At 36.4% G+C, this 21,505-nt stretch overlaps 1 protein-coding gene across 5 annotated transcripts in view; it reads left to right on the forward strand.

Moving 5' to 3' along the window:
* The window catches only part of grid2 (glutamate receptor, ionotropic, delta 2), a 417,868-nt gene that overhangs the window by 351,755 nt on the left and 44,608 nt on the right, over positions 1–21,505 (forward strand). For all 5 annotated transcript variants that reach the window (XR_013823893.1, XR_013823894.1, XM_079896932.1 and 2 more), the window contains exons 12-13: positions 1,962–2,100; positions 10,687–10,882. Coding sequence is in view for 3 of the 5 variants with exons in the window: in XM_079896932.1 (XP_079753058.1) it covers positions 1,962–2,100; positions 10,687–10,882 (335 nt within the window). In the remaining 2 variants the exon portion in view is untranslated. The remainder of the gene's footprint in view (positions 1–1,961; positions 2,101–10,686; positions 10,883–21,505) is intronic.

The following is a 21,505-nucleotide window of genomic DNA, read 5'->3' on the forward strand; positions in this document are numbered from 1 at the left end:
CAGTGACTTTTATTACAGTCTGTACTGTTCAGCAGATACAGATTTTCAGAATGGAAAAGTGAAATGAGAAAAAAATTAACAAAATATTTTTAATGAATGAGTTAAATGAAAATTAATTAATTGTTCAAGTGTTATTCAAGTGTTAATTATTCAATCAATTCCCCTTTTGACCAATTCTTTTCTGCATTGTTCAGCAGATACGCCCAATATGTCCATAGAAGACTTGGAAATGTTTGGTGCCAAAAAGGCGTATCTGACGTTATTGCCATATTTTTTAGATTTTAAAATGTTTTAGAACATGTTCATTGTGTTAATATGCCATATGTTTATTACTTAAATACTCATTCATGTAAGTATGCCTGTGGTTGCAATGTTTGTGGTTTAAGGTCAATAATAGAGGTGATTGAAGTGTGGTCAAAATTTTGTTTTGTCTCTCCTGTAAAGTTTGTCAAAAGCCACTTACGCCCCTCTGGCTCCAAGCCCTCGATATTATTATTTATATTAAGATTAGTCCATTTAGATTAGTAAATGTGATGGCATTGAACAGTTTTATTTATAAAAAAATAAAAACCTGTTAATTCATTTAGTGAATAAGGTGCAAATAAACAATAGTTGGCGTAATTCATTCTTATAGAATTACTGCCCGTTATTCAGTCAGCTGAAGGAGCTGGTCGAGTATTCTCTGACATTTGCTTAAACTGAAGTGCAAAATCTCTGAGATTTACATTGCAGATGAAAGAAGTAGTGCCATTTAAATAGTACACTCCCTAACCTTAAAGTCTGCTAACCTAAGAAAGATGATTATAAGAAATGTGTAAGCCAACTTTTCTATCATGGACTTGTTTGCTGAAATTAAAATTGCACAAAGTTTGTGTGGAGCAGAGAGTACACACCCTGCGGGACATATGTATGTGAGTCATCTAAAAACTTTCTTTAATAAGACAGCTCATCTCAGCGGACCCCCTACAGAAACAGAGTTGTCAGATACCTTATTGAGTGCTGAAATGCTTGGCACTTTCCACACAAGGCTGGAATGAAACGGGAAGCCACAAGGATAGATGGGACTAATTTTTAACGGATTTCACTGTAGCTGCGAGCCTTGGATTGTGCAGATCCATCAATATTGCTGTGTGTGGTACTTTTAGAGGAGCCGCTGTCAACTGTGGCTGTTGAATTAGCAGGGATCTGAAATGCAGAATAAACAGACGTGTTTTAGCTCTGACTGTGGTGACTGGGGAAATGTAGATTTGACATTACAATTGATGGCCTTTTTTGTCTGTCTCATAGTGAGATTTTTATTTATTTTTATCAGTAAAGTCTCAGTTGTTTGAATCCTGCACACCCACACCGGATGAATCCATTTGTTTCCAGTTTGTCAGAGTACTGCACTACTGAAGATGAAGCTCTTTTGTTCAAAGCATATACAGGAAGATAAGAAACACATTTTACATTACAAACGAAACATGACATTGGGGCAGGTCATAACATTCTCACACAAATAAATGCAATGACATCTAAATGTATCTAAAACGTACATGATGTGTACAAATCTGCAATGTCTACTTCTACAAATAAGATAATAAATATATTTGCACTGCATATATATTAATATATTCATATTTAATCAATTCAATATCCAGACATATAAAATTAGAGAATATGTCTTGAAAATGTTGAAAAAAATGTTCCTTTAAACAAGAAACAACTATTTACACACACTATTTTTTGGTTTGAACCAGAGGCCTCAGCATTTTTGGCAGCATTAAAGTCAGTAAATAAAATGAAGAATCAATGTTTAATAAACAGAGACACAGATCCATTTTAAGCCTAATACCAACCAAACTAGAAAGTGTCTGGATAACAAAGGTTGTGTCACTTATAAAGAGCGAAATATGTATATTTTCTAAAAAGACAGCACAGTCATCAGCTTTTTCTGCTTTTTTCTGCTGTTTCCTCTACAGGTGGTGAGGTGCCCTACACGACTTTGGCTACAAGGATGATGATGGGGGTTTGGTGGCTTTTTGCTCTGATAGTCATCTCCTCCTACACAGCAAATCTGGCTGCCTTCCTCACTATCTCCCGCATCGAGAACTCCATTCAGTGAGTACACGCATTTATACATGTCACTCTTGCAGCTAGCGTCAAACACTCTAATCATCCTCACAATAACAAAACAACAAACAAGTTGTGGCTTTCAATCTTCATCTCAACTTCATCTTCAACTTCAGTCGAAGGAATGGTAGGTTGGTATTAATAGGAATGGATATTAATTGAGTCGATAGGAATGGTATTACAGTTTTTCTCAATTGCTTAAACACATTTCTTGAAACTATGCCTCGTATTCTCAAAACTATAAACACAAATCCATAACGTCTCACCCAATTCCCCAAACATCCTATTTTTAGGTCAAAATGAAGCTCTACACTCAAAACCATTCACTCTTGCTGAAAAACCAAACTTTGCCCTCAGACTGGACACACAAGCCCTCAAAATCACACACACTACAACATAGTCTAAGACACAGGTGCAATAAATTCAAAACAACATTTCCAAAACTGGTAAGTTATATTGCTTGTGCTTCCCCATATCACAAACCTTTTCACATGATGAACACAAAAGACACAACCAATGGATACATTGGCACATTTTTATTCATTCATGTACTACACAGTACAACACACACACACACAAACATTTTTTTTTTCTTTCATATTTACTTACAGTAAGATGTGTGTGACCATCATATGACAGTAAAAGAACACACACAAACCTTATTCTAATATGGAATTGTATTGGAATGGTAAAGAGTGTTGGTCATGACAGGAGGGCCTCCACTCAAGGATAAAATATGATGAACAAGTCTAAGAATGTTTCACATATGGTTGAAATACCATCATTTGCCTAGAAAGATAACATTCTGGGAGTCAAGACTATAAAAGAGGAAGGGTCGGGTGCCCTCCCTCCACCGTCACACTCTTCAGCCACTCTGTGTGACTGTACGACTGCTGGCCTTTTCTTGCAAGAAAATAAACCTCATCAAAGACTATTGGAAATGTTTGTCTCTTATTCAGTGATAGAATTTTGTTTGCCACCACACCTCCCTGAAGGCTCTCGAGGCGACGGTAAAGCGACTCAAATTTGGCCTTACTCGTAGCCCAACCTCCCTCATAGTCATGCCATTGACAAAGACATGGGCAACTAGAGTGGCTTGAATTTCATCTGAGACTGCTTGTCTTCTTGCCCTTCCTCCTCCTCATTCTTATCCCTCTTCCTTCATGTCTTTCTAGATCCATTGTTCCAAAACTCAATAAACTGATTTGGGCCCTTTTATCTATATATTGACGGATCTGATTGATGTGTGTTAAATTTTGACTCTTAGTGTTTCCACCCTGGGTAATTGTGTGCTAACTGAGCTGAAGCTGTGCTGACTTGAGTGGACAATATTGAATGCTAGTGCTTTCTAAATGACAACATGGTCTAGGCAATGAGAAATGAAGGGATTTGCGTGTAGAGTTTTGCAGTGACAGTTCAACAAATGTGACTCATGTGTCAAAACAGGGAATAGTGTTTATAGTTTAGGGAAATGGGTGTGCTTTTTGATAAATGGCATTATGGTTTTGAAATTTTAGTTCAAAAGCCTGGTTATAGTGTTTAAGCAATCGAGAAAAACTGTAATTGAGCAGCATTCTTCAAATGAAAACACATAGAATATACAACACATATAATACACAGAAATACATCACATTCTTAAGCTACAAAAAAAAAAAAAAAAAATATATATATATTGTTTGTGTCTAATATAGTTACAAAAACACACAATTCCAAGCTGTGTGTAAATGAATACTCACAAGACCTCAACACTGTTTCATGGTGCTCAGACTTCTGCTGTGTGTGTGTGTGCCTACTTAAGCATATTTTGGGGACTAATTTGTACCCAGAAGTGAGCTAAACCTGACAAAACATCTCAAAACCTTATTTTGTGGGTGTTTTCATTTGCAAAATCAGTATAAAGGTAAAGTAAATACTTTTTTCTTTTTTTTTAATGCAGAAAGTTTTCTCTTTAAGGTTAAGATGTGAGTTTTTCAGTTATGTTTTAGTATTTATAGCTTTATATAAAAACAAAAGTGTGTGTGTGTGTGTGTGTGTGTGTGTGTGTGTGTGTGTGTGTGTGTGTGTGTGTGTGTGTGTGTGTGTGTGTGTGTGTGTGTGTGTGTGTGTGTGTGTGTGTGTGTGTGTGTGTGTGTGTGTGTGTGTGTGTGTGTGTGCGCGCGCATATGAGGACACAAATGTGTATAATGACATGGGTATCACTTCGTGTGTCCAAACGGCTTAAAAAAACATACTAAACAGTATTTTTTTTTTTTTTTTTATCATTAAAAAATTGCCGAATGTTTTCTGTGATGGGTAGATTTAGGGGTAGGGTTAATGTAAGGAGGATAGAATATACAGATAATTAATTAAATGATTATTAATTATGATCAATACCATTACACCACCTCAAACTAATAGTGCTCTGCCATTTAAATAAAAAAGAGTAAGTCATTTGAGTCTGTTTCAAATGGTCAAAAATTCTACTCTTTCATAACATTCATAATTAGTTTTTTGTTTCTTTTTATGCTTGACAAGACTAATCAGAAATTACATATCCGGCCGTCACATAAAAAAATAAAAACTTTTTTTTTTTTTTGGACTGTTTATAGAAATGTCATATTCTTGACTCTTGAGTGCTAATAACAGAAGGCCATAATTTTCATAACAGGAAGAGCAGAAGCCACATCTTGGTAAATGTTTGAAATGTTCCACCTCGTCATAAATTAAATTTAATTATAAAAACACTTCAAAAATCACCTTTTTAAAACGTAAAAAGGACTCTTTGTCTGTCCGTCTCTTTACTCTCAACCAGGCAGGTTAAATAACTTACCAGTGCAGAAATGTCTGACGTCATTCTCACTGGAATGATAAATCTAATTTGTGGCACAGGAAATTAAAACAGGGAGTTGCATGCCCGCAGGAGATCTTCCACACACGCACACACACACACACACACACACAAACACTTGTATATGTGGCTTACGGGGACTTTCCATAGGCACAATGGTTTTTATACTGTACAAACCTGTTTTATGAAAATTATTGAATTTTATTTATTATTATTGTTATTATAAAATGTTTATATGAAATGCAATAAATATACATATTAAATGTAATACTGTTTACGTTCACTTAAAACATAACTTACTGTCTTTACGGGAATGCTGGCCAAGATCGTCATTTTGACATACTTTGTGTGTATTTGACTGTTTAAGTGCAATAAGCAGCAAAAAAGAACTCAATTTAGTACTGAGAGGCGGCTTTATATCTGCGTAATCATGTAACAGCAACAATATTCATCCGGAGCAAATGAGTGAGCGAGGGGAGGCGGTTTGTGTGTCAACTCGCTGTTGGAGAGACGAGAGAGCGAGAAATCGCAGCTGGTATCGGGTATCTATTCTGCGGGAAATGAGTATTGGAAGCATTTCAGATATTTCAGTATCGATATGTATTGAAAAATCTATATTTCTGATAACACTAAGTAGCTCTTAGTTTATTATTTCAGATGCCCTTTTAAAAGACTACAATTGAAAAATGTATGTATTATATATAAATTTAACCCACCAAAGTTGCTAGTGGGAATCCACCCGCACTTGGGTGTTAATGTTAATATATATTAGGGCTGGGGGAATTAAAGCGTTCCTGTTGTGGCTACTATTGTGAGTGTGCCGAACCAAGTCACCCTGTCATGATGGAGAAGGACAAGGATGGAGTTTTAGGAAGAATGTTTGCATTTAAAAAGTTGCCTGATGGCGCGTTTGACAAAACAAAGATGGTGTGTACAATTTGCAAAGCTGAATTCAAATACCATAGAAGCAATTTGTCTTTAATATACCAATTAAAAGCAAAGCACCCCGTTGCTAGCAATTGCTTTTTTAAATTCAACTGGCACTTTAACATTTTGTTGCTGTTTTTATATTGTTGGTGCATATAAATAAATTATTTATTTTGGCCAATTGGCTTAAGTTCTAATCTAATCTCGACTTTTTGATGACCTTGATGGTTTTAATATCAAACTTACCCATTGTATGTGATGGGAACAACTCCACAGTTTGAGGATCCAGTGAGATAGGTCTGATTGCAGAACCGCAGAACCATACGTCATAGCAGTGTGAGGACGACAGCGCCAGCCTAACAGTCTGATGCCGGAACCGCATACCATACATATCCACCTTACATATACCATACCTAAACCTACCCATCTCCACCCCCTGACCCCTAAACCTACCCATCTCCACCCCCTGACCCCTAAACCTAGCCATCTCCACCCCCTGACCCCTAAACCCACCCCTAAACCTACCCATCTCCACCCCTTAGATGCTTTTACCCCGCCCACTTCCGGCATCAGACTGTTAGGCTGACGCTGTCATCCTCACACTGCTATGACGTATGGTTCTGCGGTTCTGCAGTTGGTTAATATTGGATCCAGTGCAGTTACAAGGTTTAGTCACAAGTTCTTTTTTAATCAGTTTTCATTGGTTAAATGTTTGCAAAACCCACAGACAGGTGTAAAGGGTGACCAATAGTAATGATTTGGAGCTACTAGGTTTCCACCCTATACAGAGACGATATACAAATTAAAATTTTTAACATATTTAAGCTTTGCAAAACTGTTAATACCAGATTTTGGTTTAGTGCACTTTATCAAAAGTTGTCACAAATGATACTCACAAATCCATTCCAAGTCACTGCCTTGACTCCGCCCACTATGAGATGTCACTATTCAAGGGCACTTATCGGACTAATCAGATTCACCGTGCCCAGCAGTCATATAAGCTAAGGCTGCATCCTCCGAAGGTCGCAGTATTCAATAAAATGTAGTTATTCCTCGTGCGGTGTAAAATACGATGAGGTATGCAGCCTTCAAATGCGATCTCAGGAGGATGCCGCCTTCGAAATGAGATGCAGCTATAATCAAATAATCAAATTCAGCAATGACTAGCAGTGATAGAGTTAATTGTGCTTAACAATCCTCGTAATATAACCATGTAGGCGATTTGGGGAGGTGGTGTTACTAGGGAAAATGAGAGTATTTAGTATTTATTTTTTCATGATCTCGGTTTGTTTATTTTTCTTTGCATTAGATTATCATTAATGAGCCTGTGCTTAGATCGCTTGATTCTAGCTCTATGCACCTAATTAGGATTTCCATAAATTTAAATGTATTATCTTTTAATGTGTAGACGATGGCAGGGTCATTACAGAAATAATTACAGCCTAAACTCCGCACCCAGGGGTCTGTTGTATTTAAAATACACCATTCAGTCAGGAAGAGCTGAAAGATTTATGAGACCAACTGGGTGGTCGGGTGAGTTCACAATTGGATAGTTTTGTCTTGAGAGGAGTTTCATTACCTAATAGATTTAAAGTCGGTGCAGTTTGTTTAGGATCATATTCTTTTGTTGCTGTGAGAATTTTAAGCCCGATGGATACTGGACAAAAAGAGGGAGTGTTAGTTCATCAGTCTCTTTTTAATCGACTTTACTGATCCTAACCCAGTGTTAATTAAATCAGAGCAACATCAACTTATCAACAACTCTCACTTACCCCACATAGCTCTTAACCAGTTAACACAAAATCTATACATTCGCTCGTTTCATTCATCAGGCTGGTCCTCAAGGAATTCAGATGAACACTTTGTACTTATTTGATAATGAATGCATTTATGTGAAACTTTTGCATTAAGGCTGAATTCTGCCTGCAAAGTAAAATTTAACTCTGGAAATAGAGTATTTTTTAGTTTTGTTTTACAATATGTACATGCTGGCACCATGATGGCTTGGATTCAGCTGTAGATGTTTAGAGAAAGAGAAATGTATCATCTTGTGATTGAGGAAAACACTTCAGTTTTGTCTTTCAGTTCGTGCTGATTGCTATTGGTTTAAATGATTTGCAAGACTGTGCCACTGATTTGCTGGATGTAATACAGCTTAGCAAAAAAGAAACACATCACTGATGTTCCCTTTTATCCTGAAACAGCATGAAAATGTTTTTTTAACAGAGAAAAGTAATAAAGACTACTGCAGCCTTAATGTTTAAATCTGCATACAATGCGCCCTTGTAAGGAAGTGCATTTGAATATTCATGCATATTGTTTCATCAGTTTAGAAATATAAAAATGGTTTAGGAAACAGACTGTACAATGCGGCTGTGAGATGGCGTCCATCTGTGAAGGTGAAGGAGGGCCAGGCTACAGGCTTCTCGAGATTTGTTTTTTTCTGCACTCACAGTTTTCCATGCCAGTTTGCCTACGGTCTGGCTAGGCATAGTCACTCCGTGCCACAGATGACAGTTTTCCTGGCCAAAGCAAAAAGATCAGCTAAGCGGCCGCAGCATTTGAATGCCGCCAGATGGTCACCTATAAAGGGTGTGAAAAAGCGTATACACAGATAGATTGCTATTCTTAAGGCTAATTGAATTTTGCAGTAACAAGAACTCAATGCTGCATTGCAAATGTTCCGCTGGTATTAAAAATTACAGAGATAAATTAAACTTTGTAAGTCATCTGTTTGCTAGTGTACTCCTAAACATAAACTGTTTTCTATTTTAATATATTTTCAAATGTAATTTATTCCTGTGGTTCCTGAATTTTCAGCATCATTACTCCAGTCTTCAGTGTCACATGATCCTTCAGAAGTCATTCTAATATGCTGTTAAACTCCATAAATGTGCTCAATAAACATGTCTTATTATTTTCAGTTGAAAACAGTTGTGCTGCTTAAAGGAACACGCCGACTTTTTGGGACTTTTGCTTATTCACCGTATCCCCCAGAGTTAGATAAGTCCATACATACCCTTTTCATCTCCGTGCGTGCCGTAACTCTGTCTGACGCACCCACCGCCAGCCTAGCTTAGCACAAAGACTGGAGGTAAACGGCTCCAGCTAGCATACTGCTCCCAATAAGTGAATCACTCCGCCCAAGTAGCAGTGCTTCGCCTTCTGAGAATATAGTTCCCAGTATGTACACGGTTAGAAGATGTCTGTGTCTCATGTGACCTTGTTATTTGTACACGCTGTGACTATACAAATCACAACATGTAAATAGGAAGATGTTGGCGTTATTTTGTCACTTATTGGGAGCAGTATGCTAGCTGGAGCTGTTTACCTCCAGTCTTTGTGCTAAGCTAGGTTAGCGGTGGGTGCGTCAGACAGAGTTACGGCACGCACGGAGATGAAAAGGGTATGTATGGACTTATCTAACTATGGGGGATACGGTGAATAAACTAAAGTCCCAAAAAGTCGGCGTGTTCCTTTAATAGTCAATTTTTTTTTTTTTTTTTTTATGAACATGAAGTTCCAAAGAAAAGCATTCATTTGAAATAGAAATGTTTGTAACATTGTCTTTGCTGTCTCTTTTGATCAATTTAACGCGTTCTTGCGCATTTTTAATTGCTTAAAAACGTATATATTTTTAAACCTTTGAACGATAGTGTATTTATAATATTATAAATGTATAAATAACAAACTGCAAGCACTGCATTAAAACATAAGACAAATACAACAATAATAAAAATTAAGTAATTGATAATAATGAATTATTTTGAATTAATATCAAAGACAGTTTATGGCGGGGTCAGGTTATTTTATATGTTCTGCCCAAACTTCCTGGTTTAATAAGGAAGACAGGGGTGAAAACTTGTAACGCTGTTTTATTAAGTGCACTGTGACCTACAGAGTAAACCACAAAGATGAAGGACTTGCATTAGCACTGAAAGCGTAGACCGTCACAGACCGGACCTGCATTGCTCAGTAGCCCTGCGGTGGTGTTTTATAGTACTGCAGGGTACTCGCAGGTCACTTTTATGGCTATTCTCCATGCAAATGACACCCGACACAAAACCATAATTCTCAGGGAGGGGCGGGGATTAAGTGGCGGGATTAATTAGGAGCAATAAAAGATTAACGTTTGTGGGCAAGTTCATTAAACCTTCAAAGGATGCCAGCGGAGTTAAGCACTAGAAGAAGACGACAGCTGTCTGATGTAATAATATTTGATAAATTAGAGGTCAGTCTGATTATCTGCGCGAATCTCAACGGCACCAACCCATGCTCTCCGCTGTCTGTAACGTACTGCTCGAATGTATATAAATATTATTATATAGCGGATGTTGAATATTGATACAATGCGAAAGCACTCATTTGTATCCTTATCAGTTTTCAAAATGAAGTGAGACTTTTGAAACTCTTTGATGAACTGCAGTATGATGATGATGATGGCGTGAAGGGAAACCAAGAAGGCTTCGTCTTTATTGTGTTTTCCAATTATTCGCTTAATATAAATATTACTGCAGGGAATTAGTGTCCCTTGGTTGGCTAACTTTTAATTAGATGTAAGATATTAACACAAGTTGCTGAATAAACAGTATTTGACATAACATAAGTGGGTGAGCAACAGTCTGCGCAGCAGAGCCGCTGGATAGATTTACACTCACTTACATTGGCCCAATTAAGCTCAAACGTGTGGGTATTCATGCATTCACATTGTAGATTTTTCTCATTGTAGATCGTAAAATGACTATGCCCCCAGGCATCAACCCAATAATGTTGTTTTCTAAATATCTTTGATTTGAAAATGTTTCGTTGTTCCCCTACAGGTCACTGCAGGACTTGGCTAAGCAGACAGACTTGCCGTACGGCACGGTTCTGGACTCCTCCGTTTACGACCAGGTCCGCAGTAAAGGCATGAACCCTTTTGAGAGGGACCCGATGTACTCACAGATGTGGAGGATGATCAACCGCACAGGAGGAGCTGAAAACAACGTGGAGGAATCAAAAGAAGGCATCCGGAAGGTAGGACGCTCCCGGCGCTGTGACTACCGCCACCATTTATCTAATTACAGTGCTTAACTGCAGTACAGTGCTAATGTTCTCTGAATAGAGATATCAAAGTAAAATTGCACTAATGCGACTCAATGGTGCTTGAGTTATGAGTGATTTAACTCTGAGAATTCCCCCACTGAATTCCCATACTAATTAGTTGCGGGTTAATGCCTTATTTGTTAACCCATGTTTTTTATTCCTCTCTTCCAAGCGTGTTTTCATTTGGAATTTTAAACGAGCTCGAGCACTGCAATTAAAAAGGCTGGTAGGCGTCACCCTCCTTCAGCCTCTCCTTCCTTCGCCTCTCTTCTGTTCCTGCCTGCCTCCTTTGGTAGCTTGTAGGCTTCAGAGCACCCCCTAGTGACCTACTTCTGGAGTTTCTCTCATTATTTATGACCATGAAATGATTTACATTTCAGCCATTTAACAGATAATTTAGCCAAAGCCATTTACAAAAAGTGCTTCAGCTTTACATATGATGCTGTTTAAATGATTGTCAACTGATTGTTGCCGTAAAAATCCCGTAACTAATAAACAAGCCAACATGATATAATTTTTTTCCAATTATACTTATATTTTTGCAAGCAATAATGCTCAGAATTTGTTGAAACCGAGAAGTCTGGACATACTGTGTTTGCATCTTAAATTTAAAATTCTAATGTTGAATTGGTATTAATTTGTGATTACATTGGGTAATCCTTCAATTGTCATCAATGCAATAATATCAAGGCATCAATTTAAAATATTGTGTAGATGTACAACTATGCGTGTTGTTGAAGGGTTAGTTCACCCAAAAATGAATTATTATCCCATAATTTGCTCACCCTCAAGCCAGGTGTATATGACTTCCTTCTTTCAGCCAAACACAGAGTTATATTAAAAAATATATATATATCCTGGCTCTTCCAAGCTTTATAATGGGAGTGAATAGTAACTGAGATTTTGAAGCCTAAAAAAAGCTCATCCATCCATCATAAAAGTAATCCATACGGCTCCAGGGGTTAATAAAGAGGCATCAAACCTCACCTAAGCTACGTCATACGTCAGGTCAGAGGCCACTCTTCAACTTGCGTACGACCGTAACCGGAAGCTTGTAATTATAGTTTATAAAGTTTTAAATATGGATATTTTTCTCACAAAAATGCATCACTTCGCTTCAGAAGGCCTTTATTAACCCCCTGGTGCCATATGGATTACTTTTATAATGGATGTATGCATTTTTGGGGGGCTTCAAAATCCAATCATTCACTATTATTATAAAGCTTGGAAGAGCCTGAATATTTTTTGATATAACTCCTCCGATTGTGTTTGGCTGAAAGAAGAAAGTCATAAACACCTAGGATGGCTTGAGGGGAAGTAAATTATGGGATAATTTTTGGGCAAACTAAACCTTTAAATGCAAAATTCCCTAAAAAAAACCTCCATTCCCAACAGAGACAATGGTGACTTTTTTGGCACATACTATTTTGATGTCCAAAAACAGTAATCTTAATATAAATCATGAACTGGCAATTTTTTTTTTTTTTTTTTTTTTTTACAAATAGAGGCATATATTGTTCTCTACGATAATACAGTTTAAGAATACTCAACAAAGGACAAAAGATTTATTTTCCATTTCTAAAGGAAAAGTGGTGGATTCTTAGTAACAGAAGCCTCTCTGCCTCTCTGACATTTCCTCTTCTCATTTATTACATAAATAGCCTTGCAGGCTGTTTGCAAGCATAGGCAAATGTTCTTCATAGAATTTTCAGCCAAAAATTAAAGTTCTGTCATCATTTAGTAATTGACATTCTTACGTGAAACAATAAAGTATAAATTTAGCAAAATGCCAGAGCTTCTGCATACAGTCAATGGGGAACAGGGGCTGTCAAGCTCAAAAAAGCCATAAAAGTAGCCCATATAATTTATTTCAAGTCTTCTAAAACCATACAATAGCTTTTTGTGAGGAACAATAAATAACACCTTTTGTGTTTTACTGACAGAAAAAAAAAAAAAAGAGCTAAACTTAATGTTTGGAACAATGTGATAGAGTAAATGATGATGTATTTTCATTTTTGGTTGAACTATCTCCTTTTAAAGAATCAAAGAACAGCCGCAGAATTTGTTGTGTAACAGCAGGACTTGTCGCAGCTTGTGAGACTGATCATAAAGGACTGGACAAACATCTGCTCTGATTTCCCCAGCAAATATTTACGATGTTTATTCTCAGTTGTATTCATCTCTTCTCTGAGCTAGTCATGTGCTAATGCTGAGAGCCCCTGTTTCTCATTTTTCAATAATAGGAGCAGACTGGGTATTTCATTTCTGTGCTAAGGAAGATGCTTTCATAATTCATGAGCAGAGCATACAAGATTTCTATTTTTATGCCACATTTTCACCCACATTGCAAAACATTAATACTTGCACTCAAGATGAATGTGTTTCATGAATTTTCATAGGTCTTATAAAGTGTAAAAAATTAGGTGTCCCTGGAACTGAAGATGGAAAAATTAACAGTTTGCAGTTAACGTTTTTTTCTTCTTTGAATTGGATATGTTTACTTAATTATTTTAAACGAATGACTTGACTAAACTATGGAAACCCATTCCCGTCACATAAGCATGTCATATATATTTTTTTTTTTTACCTTAAGTCATAATTATGACATAAAAAGTCGAAATTACTGTATGATATACTAAATCGAAATTGACATACTAAATCGAAATTATGACACAACTAAGTCGAAATTATGAATTGCTGACAGGATGAATTGTGAACACATTAATGAGTATTTTAAACTTGGTTTTAGCTACTAATGATGAAATTATTGCCTTATAAGCGGAAAGGCATGGAGTAGCTCTGAGCAAACGCACTCTTGAAAGAATTTTAAGCTTTGGCGCAGAAAGAACAAAATGGATGTGGCTGCAGTTGCAGCTTTCATTGAACAACTTAATACCATGGACCAATGTCATGTTTGTATGGATGCACCAAAAATCTTGGTTGAATGGTATTGTAACTGATAGAGAAACAGTGTGAGTTCTGCTGCAGAACAGTTGCAACAGGAGGTTGTGATCGGGCAGCAGTTTTCATTAAACAGTAAATACAGCCTACCCCTATAAAAATGATCTTGTATGTATCAATAAATGGTGCACGTGACATTTAATAAGAGTACCTCTTTTGTATTTAATCAGAATCAGAAAGAATCAAAAGGAGCTTTAATGCCATGTATGTTTGCACACACAAGGAATTTGTTTTGGTGACAGAAGAAGCTTCCAGTACACAGAGACAACAACAATACACAGATAGATAGTCAAATAAAGTAAATGAACAAGATACACTTATGTATATATAATTTAGCCTATAAATGGGAAGGAAAAAAATAGACACATTTTTATGTACAGGTGTGCTATATACAACAGAATAGAATATTAACAGGGAATGGAGCAAGAGGTAGGTTATTGTCAAATAAATATAAGTGTTTTTGCACATATTTATCATTGCCCAGTGGAGGCATTTAACTGTTCATGCCTTACTCTATATCTATTTAAAAGCACAAAGAAAGATGACATTAGATAATGTTTGCAGCTGAGATTTAATGATATGCAATTCATCCTGTGGCGGGTCACGTCAGATCAATGAGCAACAAGTCATAATTTCGATTTAGTTATGTTTTGGTTAGTAATCTCATAATTTCGATTTGCTATGTCAAAATTAGGACTTTTAAAGGCATAATTTAGATTTAGTAAGTCATAATTTTGAATTTTTATCTCATAATTATGACATAAGTTGGAAAAAAAAATTCTAATGTGGCGGGAATGGGCTTCCATATCCTGTCGTGTTGGGTCGCGTGAGATCAATGAGCAGCAAGTCATAATTTCGACTTGCTATGTCAAAATTTCGACTTTTATATAATAATAATGATTTTTAAAGTCATAATTTCATAATAATATCTCAGAATTATGACGTATGTTTTTTTGTTTTGTTTTTTTCTTATGTGACAGGAATGGTCTTCCATACTAAACATATGTAGTTGCCATGACTTAAAATCTGTCATCATGGAAACAATTACCTTTTTATATTAAGTAACTGTAAGGAGAATTTTTTTTTGTTTGTTTTTTGTTTTTTACTTTTATCAAGTTATTATAATAACTCAAAAATGGCTCTATGCTAATTGTTCACTTTTATCATTGTTTTAATTTGTTCAATATTAGCAAATTCGACTGAACAACGAAACTACGATAATCAAGTATATGGTTGTGTTTCCCTTTTTTCAGTGTACTGTAACCTTTCAGAATATTTTCCATTGACATTGCATCCTTAAATGATTAAGCAACGTCATATTACAACAATAGTCTGTTTTCCTGTTCACAACTAGAAAATCAAATGTATGGATGTATGAAGGAGGCTTTGGCCTGGAAACTGTAACACTTGGAGAAGGACATGAGAAGGTCTACATAGGAAGACATTTTTCAGGTCATAAGATGAGATATCCCCATTATGTCTAGCTCAGTACCCACTGGAGGAGAATTTTGTACATAGACCATTAGTTGACATCAAAACATGATAGAAAGAGGGGAGCGGGAGGGGGTGTGGGGAAGGAGAGAGAGGTGCCTTTGACTGCAAACAAGACAGTCGATATAAGCCAGCGCTAAAAGGATTTCAATCATATTTCACCATGCACAGACTTCATTATCTAAGGCTTATATAATGGCCAGCATGTCCATTGCCTGAGAGAGAGAGAGAAAAAGAAGGAAGAAACTGAGGGCCAGACACAGCTGAGAGAGTGAAGAAGACTCAGGCACAGAGGAATTGGGAGGAAAGACAGATTAAAGGAGGAGTTTGCCCAAAAATGAGAGTTCTGTCACTATTTATTCACCTTTGTGTCGTTTCAAGTCTGTATGACTTTTCTATGCACTTACAATGAATTGCTATTAAAGATTTCAAGCTCCAAAAAGGTCACAAAATAGCCATAAACATGCCTTAAAAGTCACATATGGCTAATTAACAATATTTGCTAAATATACTATTCAAAGGTTTGGGGTTGGTAAGTTTTGTGAAATATTATTACAATTTAAAATTACAGTTTTCTATTTAACTAAATTTTAAAATGTAATTGTATTCTTCAGCATTTATTTGAAATAGTTTTTTTTAACATTATAAATATCTTTACCGTTACAATAAATTTTAAAATGTAATTGTATTCTTCAGCATTTATTTGAAATAGTTTTTTTTAACATTATAAATATCTTTACTGTTACATTTGATCCATGTAGTGCATCCTTGCTGATTTTTTTTTTTTTTTTTCATATGGCTTATATATTCTGAAGTCACGTGAAGGTTTAGTGATTCATGAACGAATCACTCGGATCGTATAGCTTCAGATGATTTTAAATAGTCATGAGGACCAGTTTTATGGTGCTTATATGGTGATTTTGTGTCTTTTTTTGAAGTTTGAAAGCTTTGATTCCTTTTTCATTGTGAAGTAATGGAAAACAGCAACCAAGACTTGTTTTTCCACAGAAGAAAGAAAGCCATGTGGATTTGAAACGATCAGTGGGTGAGTCAGTGATGACAAAATATTCAAGTGAATTCTCATTATAGAGGGTATCTAATGATCTTTCCTCCGTTCGTTCTTCATTCCCCAGATTCACACAAACACGCTATACAAAGAGCTGCTCTCTTCTCATTACACAAACACTTATTTATCATTTCATTCTCAGCTTGCTCATTAGCGCGTTGTCGCACCGAACAGCACAAAACAGTGCAGTGCATGTGGGAAGTCGGACGGTGATTGTTTAGAAAGCGTAATGATGAGATTTGAGTCATCACCAGCTGAGGCAACGTGAACGCATGAGGAGGCCTGCTCTATGGGAAAAATTAAAACTCTTTAACACCTGCTTGGTGCGTTTGAGAAATTTCCACAAAGATCAAAGAGAGCCGCTGTGTTTGCGTAGAACTGTGTTTAGAGTCACGACGCTCATCGTGTGCACCTGCTCACCACTTATCACAAGAAATTGCTATTGTTGATTTGCAGATATTTAGACCTTTGTTAAAAGCAGTGTGAATGTGTTTGTGTTAATCTCATCTTCATAAGAAGCTGAGAGTGTTTTATTAGCGGCATTTAACTCTTATTTGAAACCGAGAGACAGTACTGTGGATAAGCAATGTTTAGCGGTTATTTGTTAAAAAGGTCTTTCAAACTGACAGTGATTAAATCAATGCAAATGAATTAACAGTGATTAAAAAGGCCACCGGATCTCTGTGCTCTTGATATTTAGTAGTTATTCCGGCTCAACCGCTGTATCCAACTTTCAGGTGTTTCATTTGGACTAAAACAATTTTTCTTTTTAAAATGTTGTCTGACTAAATTCACAGCATTCTTGCTGCATATCACTGACAGTGTGGACGCCCTTAATAGTCTAATTGCAAGGACAATCTGTGTAGTTTTATAGCCTGTGAACATGTCAATCCCAAGAACACTTGCTGTGTTTATCGTTATTTTGATGTTTTGTGGGGCAAAACGGTTATATTCAGGTCCACACAGAACTCCATAAGATCTCCACAGAATTGGAATTCCTATAGCTTTCAAAGACTTTCACATCCCCATGGGTTTGATTATTAAATATTTTTGACTAGTTTACTTATTCTTTCATTTACTAATGTTAGTTAACACATTTTACCATGTTTAACTCCATAGATGTTTTTCCAAAATCAGTGCAGAAAATGCAAAAAAGTCTGTAGACATTTGCAGATTAGTCTGGGCCTGGACACAAATTTATATTGGAAACTTAGGAAATGGTAACAAATAGAATTTTGTCACGATTCAATTTTATACAGTGTGTATGCACACTGCCGTTCACACAAGTTTGTGGTCGATACGATTTTTAATGTTTTTTTAAAGAACTCTCTTGTGTTCACCATGGCTGCATTTATTTGATCAAAAAGACAGTATAAACATTAATATTGTGAAATATTATCACAATTGAAATAACTGTTTATTTTCATGTAAATCTAAATGTCATTTATTCCTGTGATGTAAAGCTGAATTTTCAGCATCATTAGTTCAGTCTTCAGTGTCACAAGATCCTCCAGAAATCATTCTAATATGCTGATTTGGTTTTTAAGGGGGAAAAAATGATTATTATTATTATCAGTGTCGAAAACATTTGTGCTCCTTGATATTTTTTGTGGAAATGTAATATATCAAATATATTTGCATAATATATAAATCATTTGTTGCATTTTAAGGGCCAGATTTACTAAACAGGGCAAATTAGCATGAGAGCGCAATTCTAAAAAAAGTGCCGATAGGAGTGGAAAATTCTATGTGATCTACTGACGACGCACAAATGAAAAAACACAGACACAGCCGGATCATTTCCATAATGACCAACGCAATCTACCGAGAGCAGCACAAACTAGCGTTTAAGACATGCTTTTTTTTGACCGTTAAATAATGGTGCAAATACCAGTAAATTGACAAGCGCAAACCTTAGTAAATCACCTTGCGTGATTCATTTAAATAAATGCCTCCCATAAATTTTGCGTCTGAAAGGGAAACTCCTACAAATGCATATGCAGTAAGGTCAGCTGCAAAAATAACTGTCCATGCCTTTTCAGCGCTAATTTTTCACTGCATGTCATTAGTAAATCCTGACAGTAGTACCACCAAAAGATTGTGTGCCCCTGCGTAAGCTGTTAGTAAATCTGGCTCTAAATGTCTTTACTGTCACTTTTTTCAATTGAATGTCCCTCGAACATCAAGTATAGCCAAACATATGTCCTGTAACTCTTGTTTGACTAAATAAAACACTGAATAAATATTCTTTATATTTTTCCTTATTCTACATCAACTCTCTGAACCATACTCCACTCACAACACTCGAAGAGAGAGAGAGAGAGAGAGAGAGAGAGCAGAAGAAAAAACAGAGAAAAATAAAAGCGCTTTGGACACCAAATGGAGAAGAGAGAGAGAGATAGTGTAGGAAACGTGGAAAGGGAAGATAATTGAGACTGGACATCACAGGTAAGATACAAATAAATGAGGAAGAGAGGTAGAATGGAAATGCTATTTAACTGGAATTAGCCGAGACTTATCTTCTTCCTCCTGATAGATTTAGTGGAGCATTGTTGCTATAGGCATCTGATGGAATGAGCTGGTGTTAGAGCTTCAAGAGAAGGGGCAGGCCGGAGAAAGACCCAAAGAGAGAGGATAAGTGTTCAGAAAAGATAAGAGGATTGCAAGAAGTGGTGATAATTGTGAAGCTGTTTTTAAGGGGTCTGATATGTATATGACTTTAAATGCAGACTTCTTCATATACTGCAATTTGTTCAGCAAAACTGAAATTAAAATAAGATCTAATTGAGGATTGATCTAAAAGGAAATTAGGAGACCACTGTCTCTCTGAACTTCGGGAAAGGCTGAGCTCAGAGTGCTGAATCTACTTGGCAGAACATCGGACTGCATGGAGAATAGGACTGGGTGATATACTGGTAGAAACAATTAACTGGTAGAGATTTTGGACGATCGTCTCTATCGCAGTTACACTCATGTGACGTTGCTGTGCTGGCGATTACGAAAGCTTATCGTTTGCTTGAGTTTTTAAGCATTGCAGTTTAAAAACAAGTGATTTTAAACTGTTGAATCGCAATTAGCAGCGAAATATATCTCGTTTCAGTATATGGGCGCGCTCTCTGTTGTCAGCACGTGAGAACAGAACTGAGTGCTTTTTGCCACCTATTTGGGCTTGAACAGTTAAATACACAAACCTATGTGTCAAAGTGACCATGTATTTTCAAGTAAACACAGTAATTTATGTCTTAACTGAACTTTGATGTGAGAGAGAAAACGCACAAGTATATTGGATTCGTGCAGTCTGTCTTAAAGTGACAGCATCCAAATTTACGTTGCTGTCATTATTCATTTTAATCAAACAACAAAAAAGAGAAAATCTCTTGACTGAATCACTTTTGAAACTTTAATAAGAAAAATGTTATAAAACAAGGAGTGCAAAAAACCTGGGGTGTAAAATCTGTATCCCGGTGCTCTTTGGGTGTAGGGATAATTCGACTCATACAAACATATCAAGCCAAGGCACTCGAGAATTTAAGTAAATATATATAAAAAGCCTTTATTTAGTCATGGCTTAGGCAATTAAAATCAGTTTACAGAAAACCGCACACCGGCACGTCGCAGCTAATGAGCTTTCATCAGGACCCAGTTTTCTGTAAACTGATTTTAATTGCCTAGCCATGACTAAATAAAGGCTTTTTATATATATTTACTTAAATTCTTGAGTGCCTTGGCTTGATATGTTTGTAAGAATAAATGTATATTTAATTTACACAGTAAAGACTATGCGTTGTTTTATTTATACATTTGATTACTTAATACATTTTATGAAGCATTTCTAGTGCTTGAAGTTTTTCAGGTATAGGTCTTTGTTCTATTGTAGTTTATTTTCTTTGCTCTTTCTTTATCAGTTTACTTGTCTTTGTCAATTTACTAGTTTTTTAGGCTAGTATTAGTTTTTGAAATTATATTGAAAATGGTGATAAGAATTAGTTTCAATGTTATCAAAAATGTTGATATCATAACTTTATTTAAAGCAAAAATAACTATATTGTGATATATATACCAACAACTTTTATTGCATCCAAAATCATGTGTACGCACATCAGAATTATGAACCTGTAAGTAGCAACTCCCCAGAAGGACTTGGAAGGCAGCGTTATATCTGAGGTCTCTTATTCCTGGTGTGACACTTAAAAGAAAGGGTTATGACAGGGTTTAATTGTTGCGAAGGCTGAAATTCCCTTTTTAAAGTAAAAACGGCTGGCTTAAAAGTAAATTCTGGAGCTCACATTGCCATTTCTCTGAGCAATGTTTCTCCTTCATGCAGATAAACATTCTCAATCAGATTCTTAACGAGTCACTCCGGTGAATTGTAATGACAAATGTGCTATATTACTAGGGAAATGGAAAGCCCACACAGCAGCTCTTCCACGTGGGTAAAAAAAAATGGGGCATAACTAATGCAGAGGGCATAAATTTGCAGGGAGAAACATCAGTGTGAGAAAAAGCAAAAGACAAACAGCCTTTAAAGGATGAGTTTAATCTCCAGCTCAACAACCCTCCGGTCTGCCAGCAAGATGACCCAAATTGGATCATTAAATTTCACTTCTGTATTCCTGTGGAGACGTGAGAAGGAGAATGGCCCCTCCGCCCACCATTCTTTTCAGTTTGTTTTTAGGAGACAAAGTTCAATTATTGAATTGTAAATAAATTAAAAGGACGGGGCGGCAGTATCTAAGTGTCAGCAGCCGCATACATTTTGTGGCGACTGTGTAGAGCAAGAGGTGAGTGTGTGTGTTTTTTCTTGAGGTAAACTTCAGCAATGCCCCGCTCATTCTTATTCTGTTTGTCCCTGCATCCCTCCACCACATCTTTATCTTTGTCTGCGGGAGACAAGATGGCCCACCGCCAGGCCTTAATGGACTTTTGGAAAGCAAAGAAAATAATACATCACAGGTCGAGAAAGGAGAGGTAGAAAAGGGGGTAGTGGTCCTAAATATTTATTTCTTGCCAGCAAATATTTGAGAAAATGACCATGG

This window comes from Squalius cephalus (assembly GCF_949319135.1).
Source record: "Squalius cephalus genome assembly, chromosome: 16".
Classification (NCBI taxonomy): domain Eukaryota; kingdom Metazoa; phylum Chordata; class Actinopteri; order Cypriniformes; family Leuciscidae; genus Squalius; species Squalius cephalus.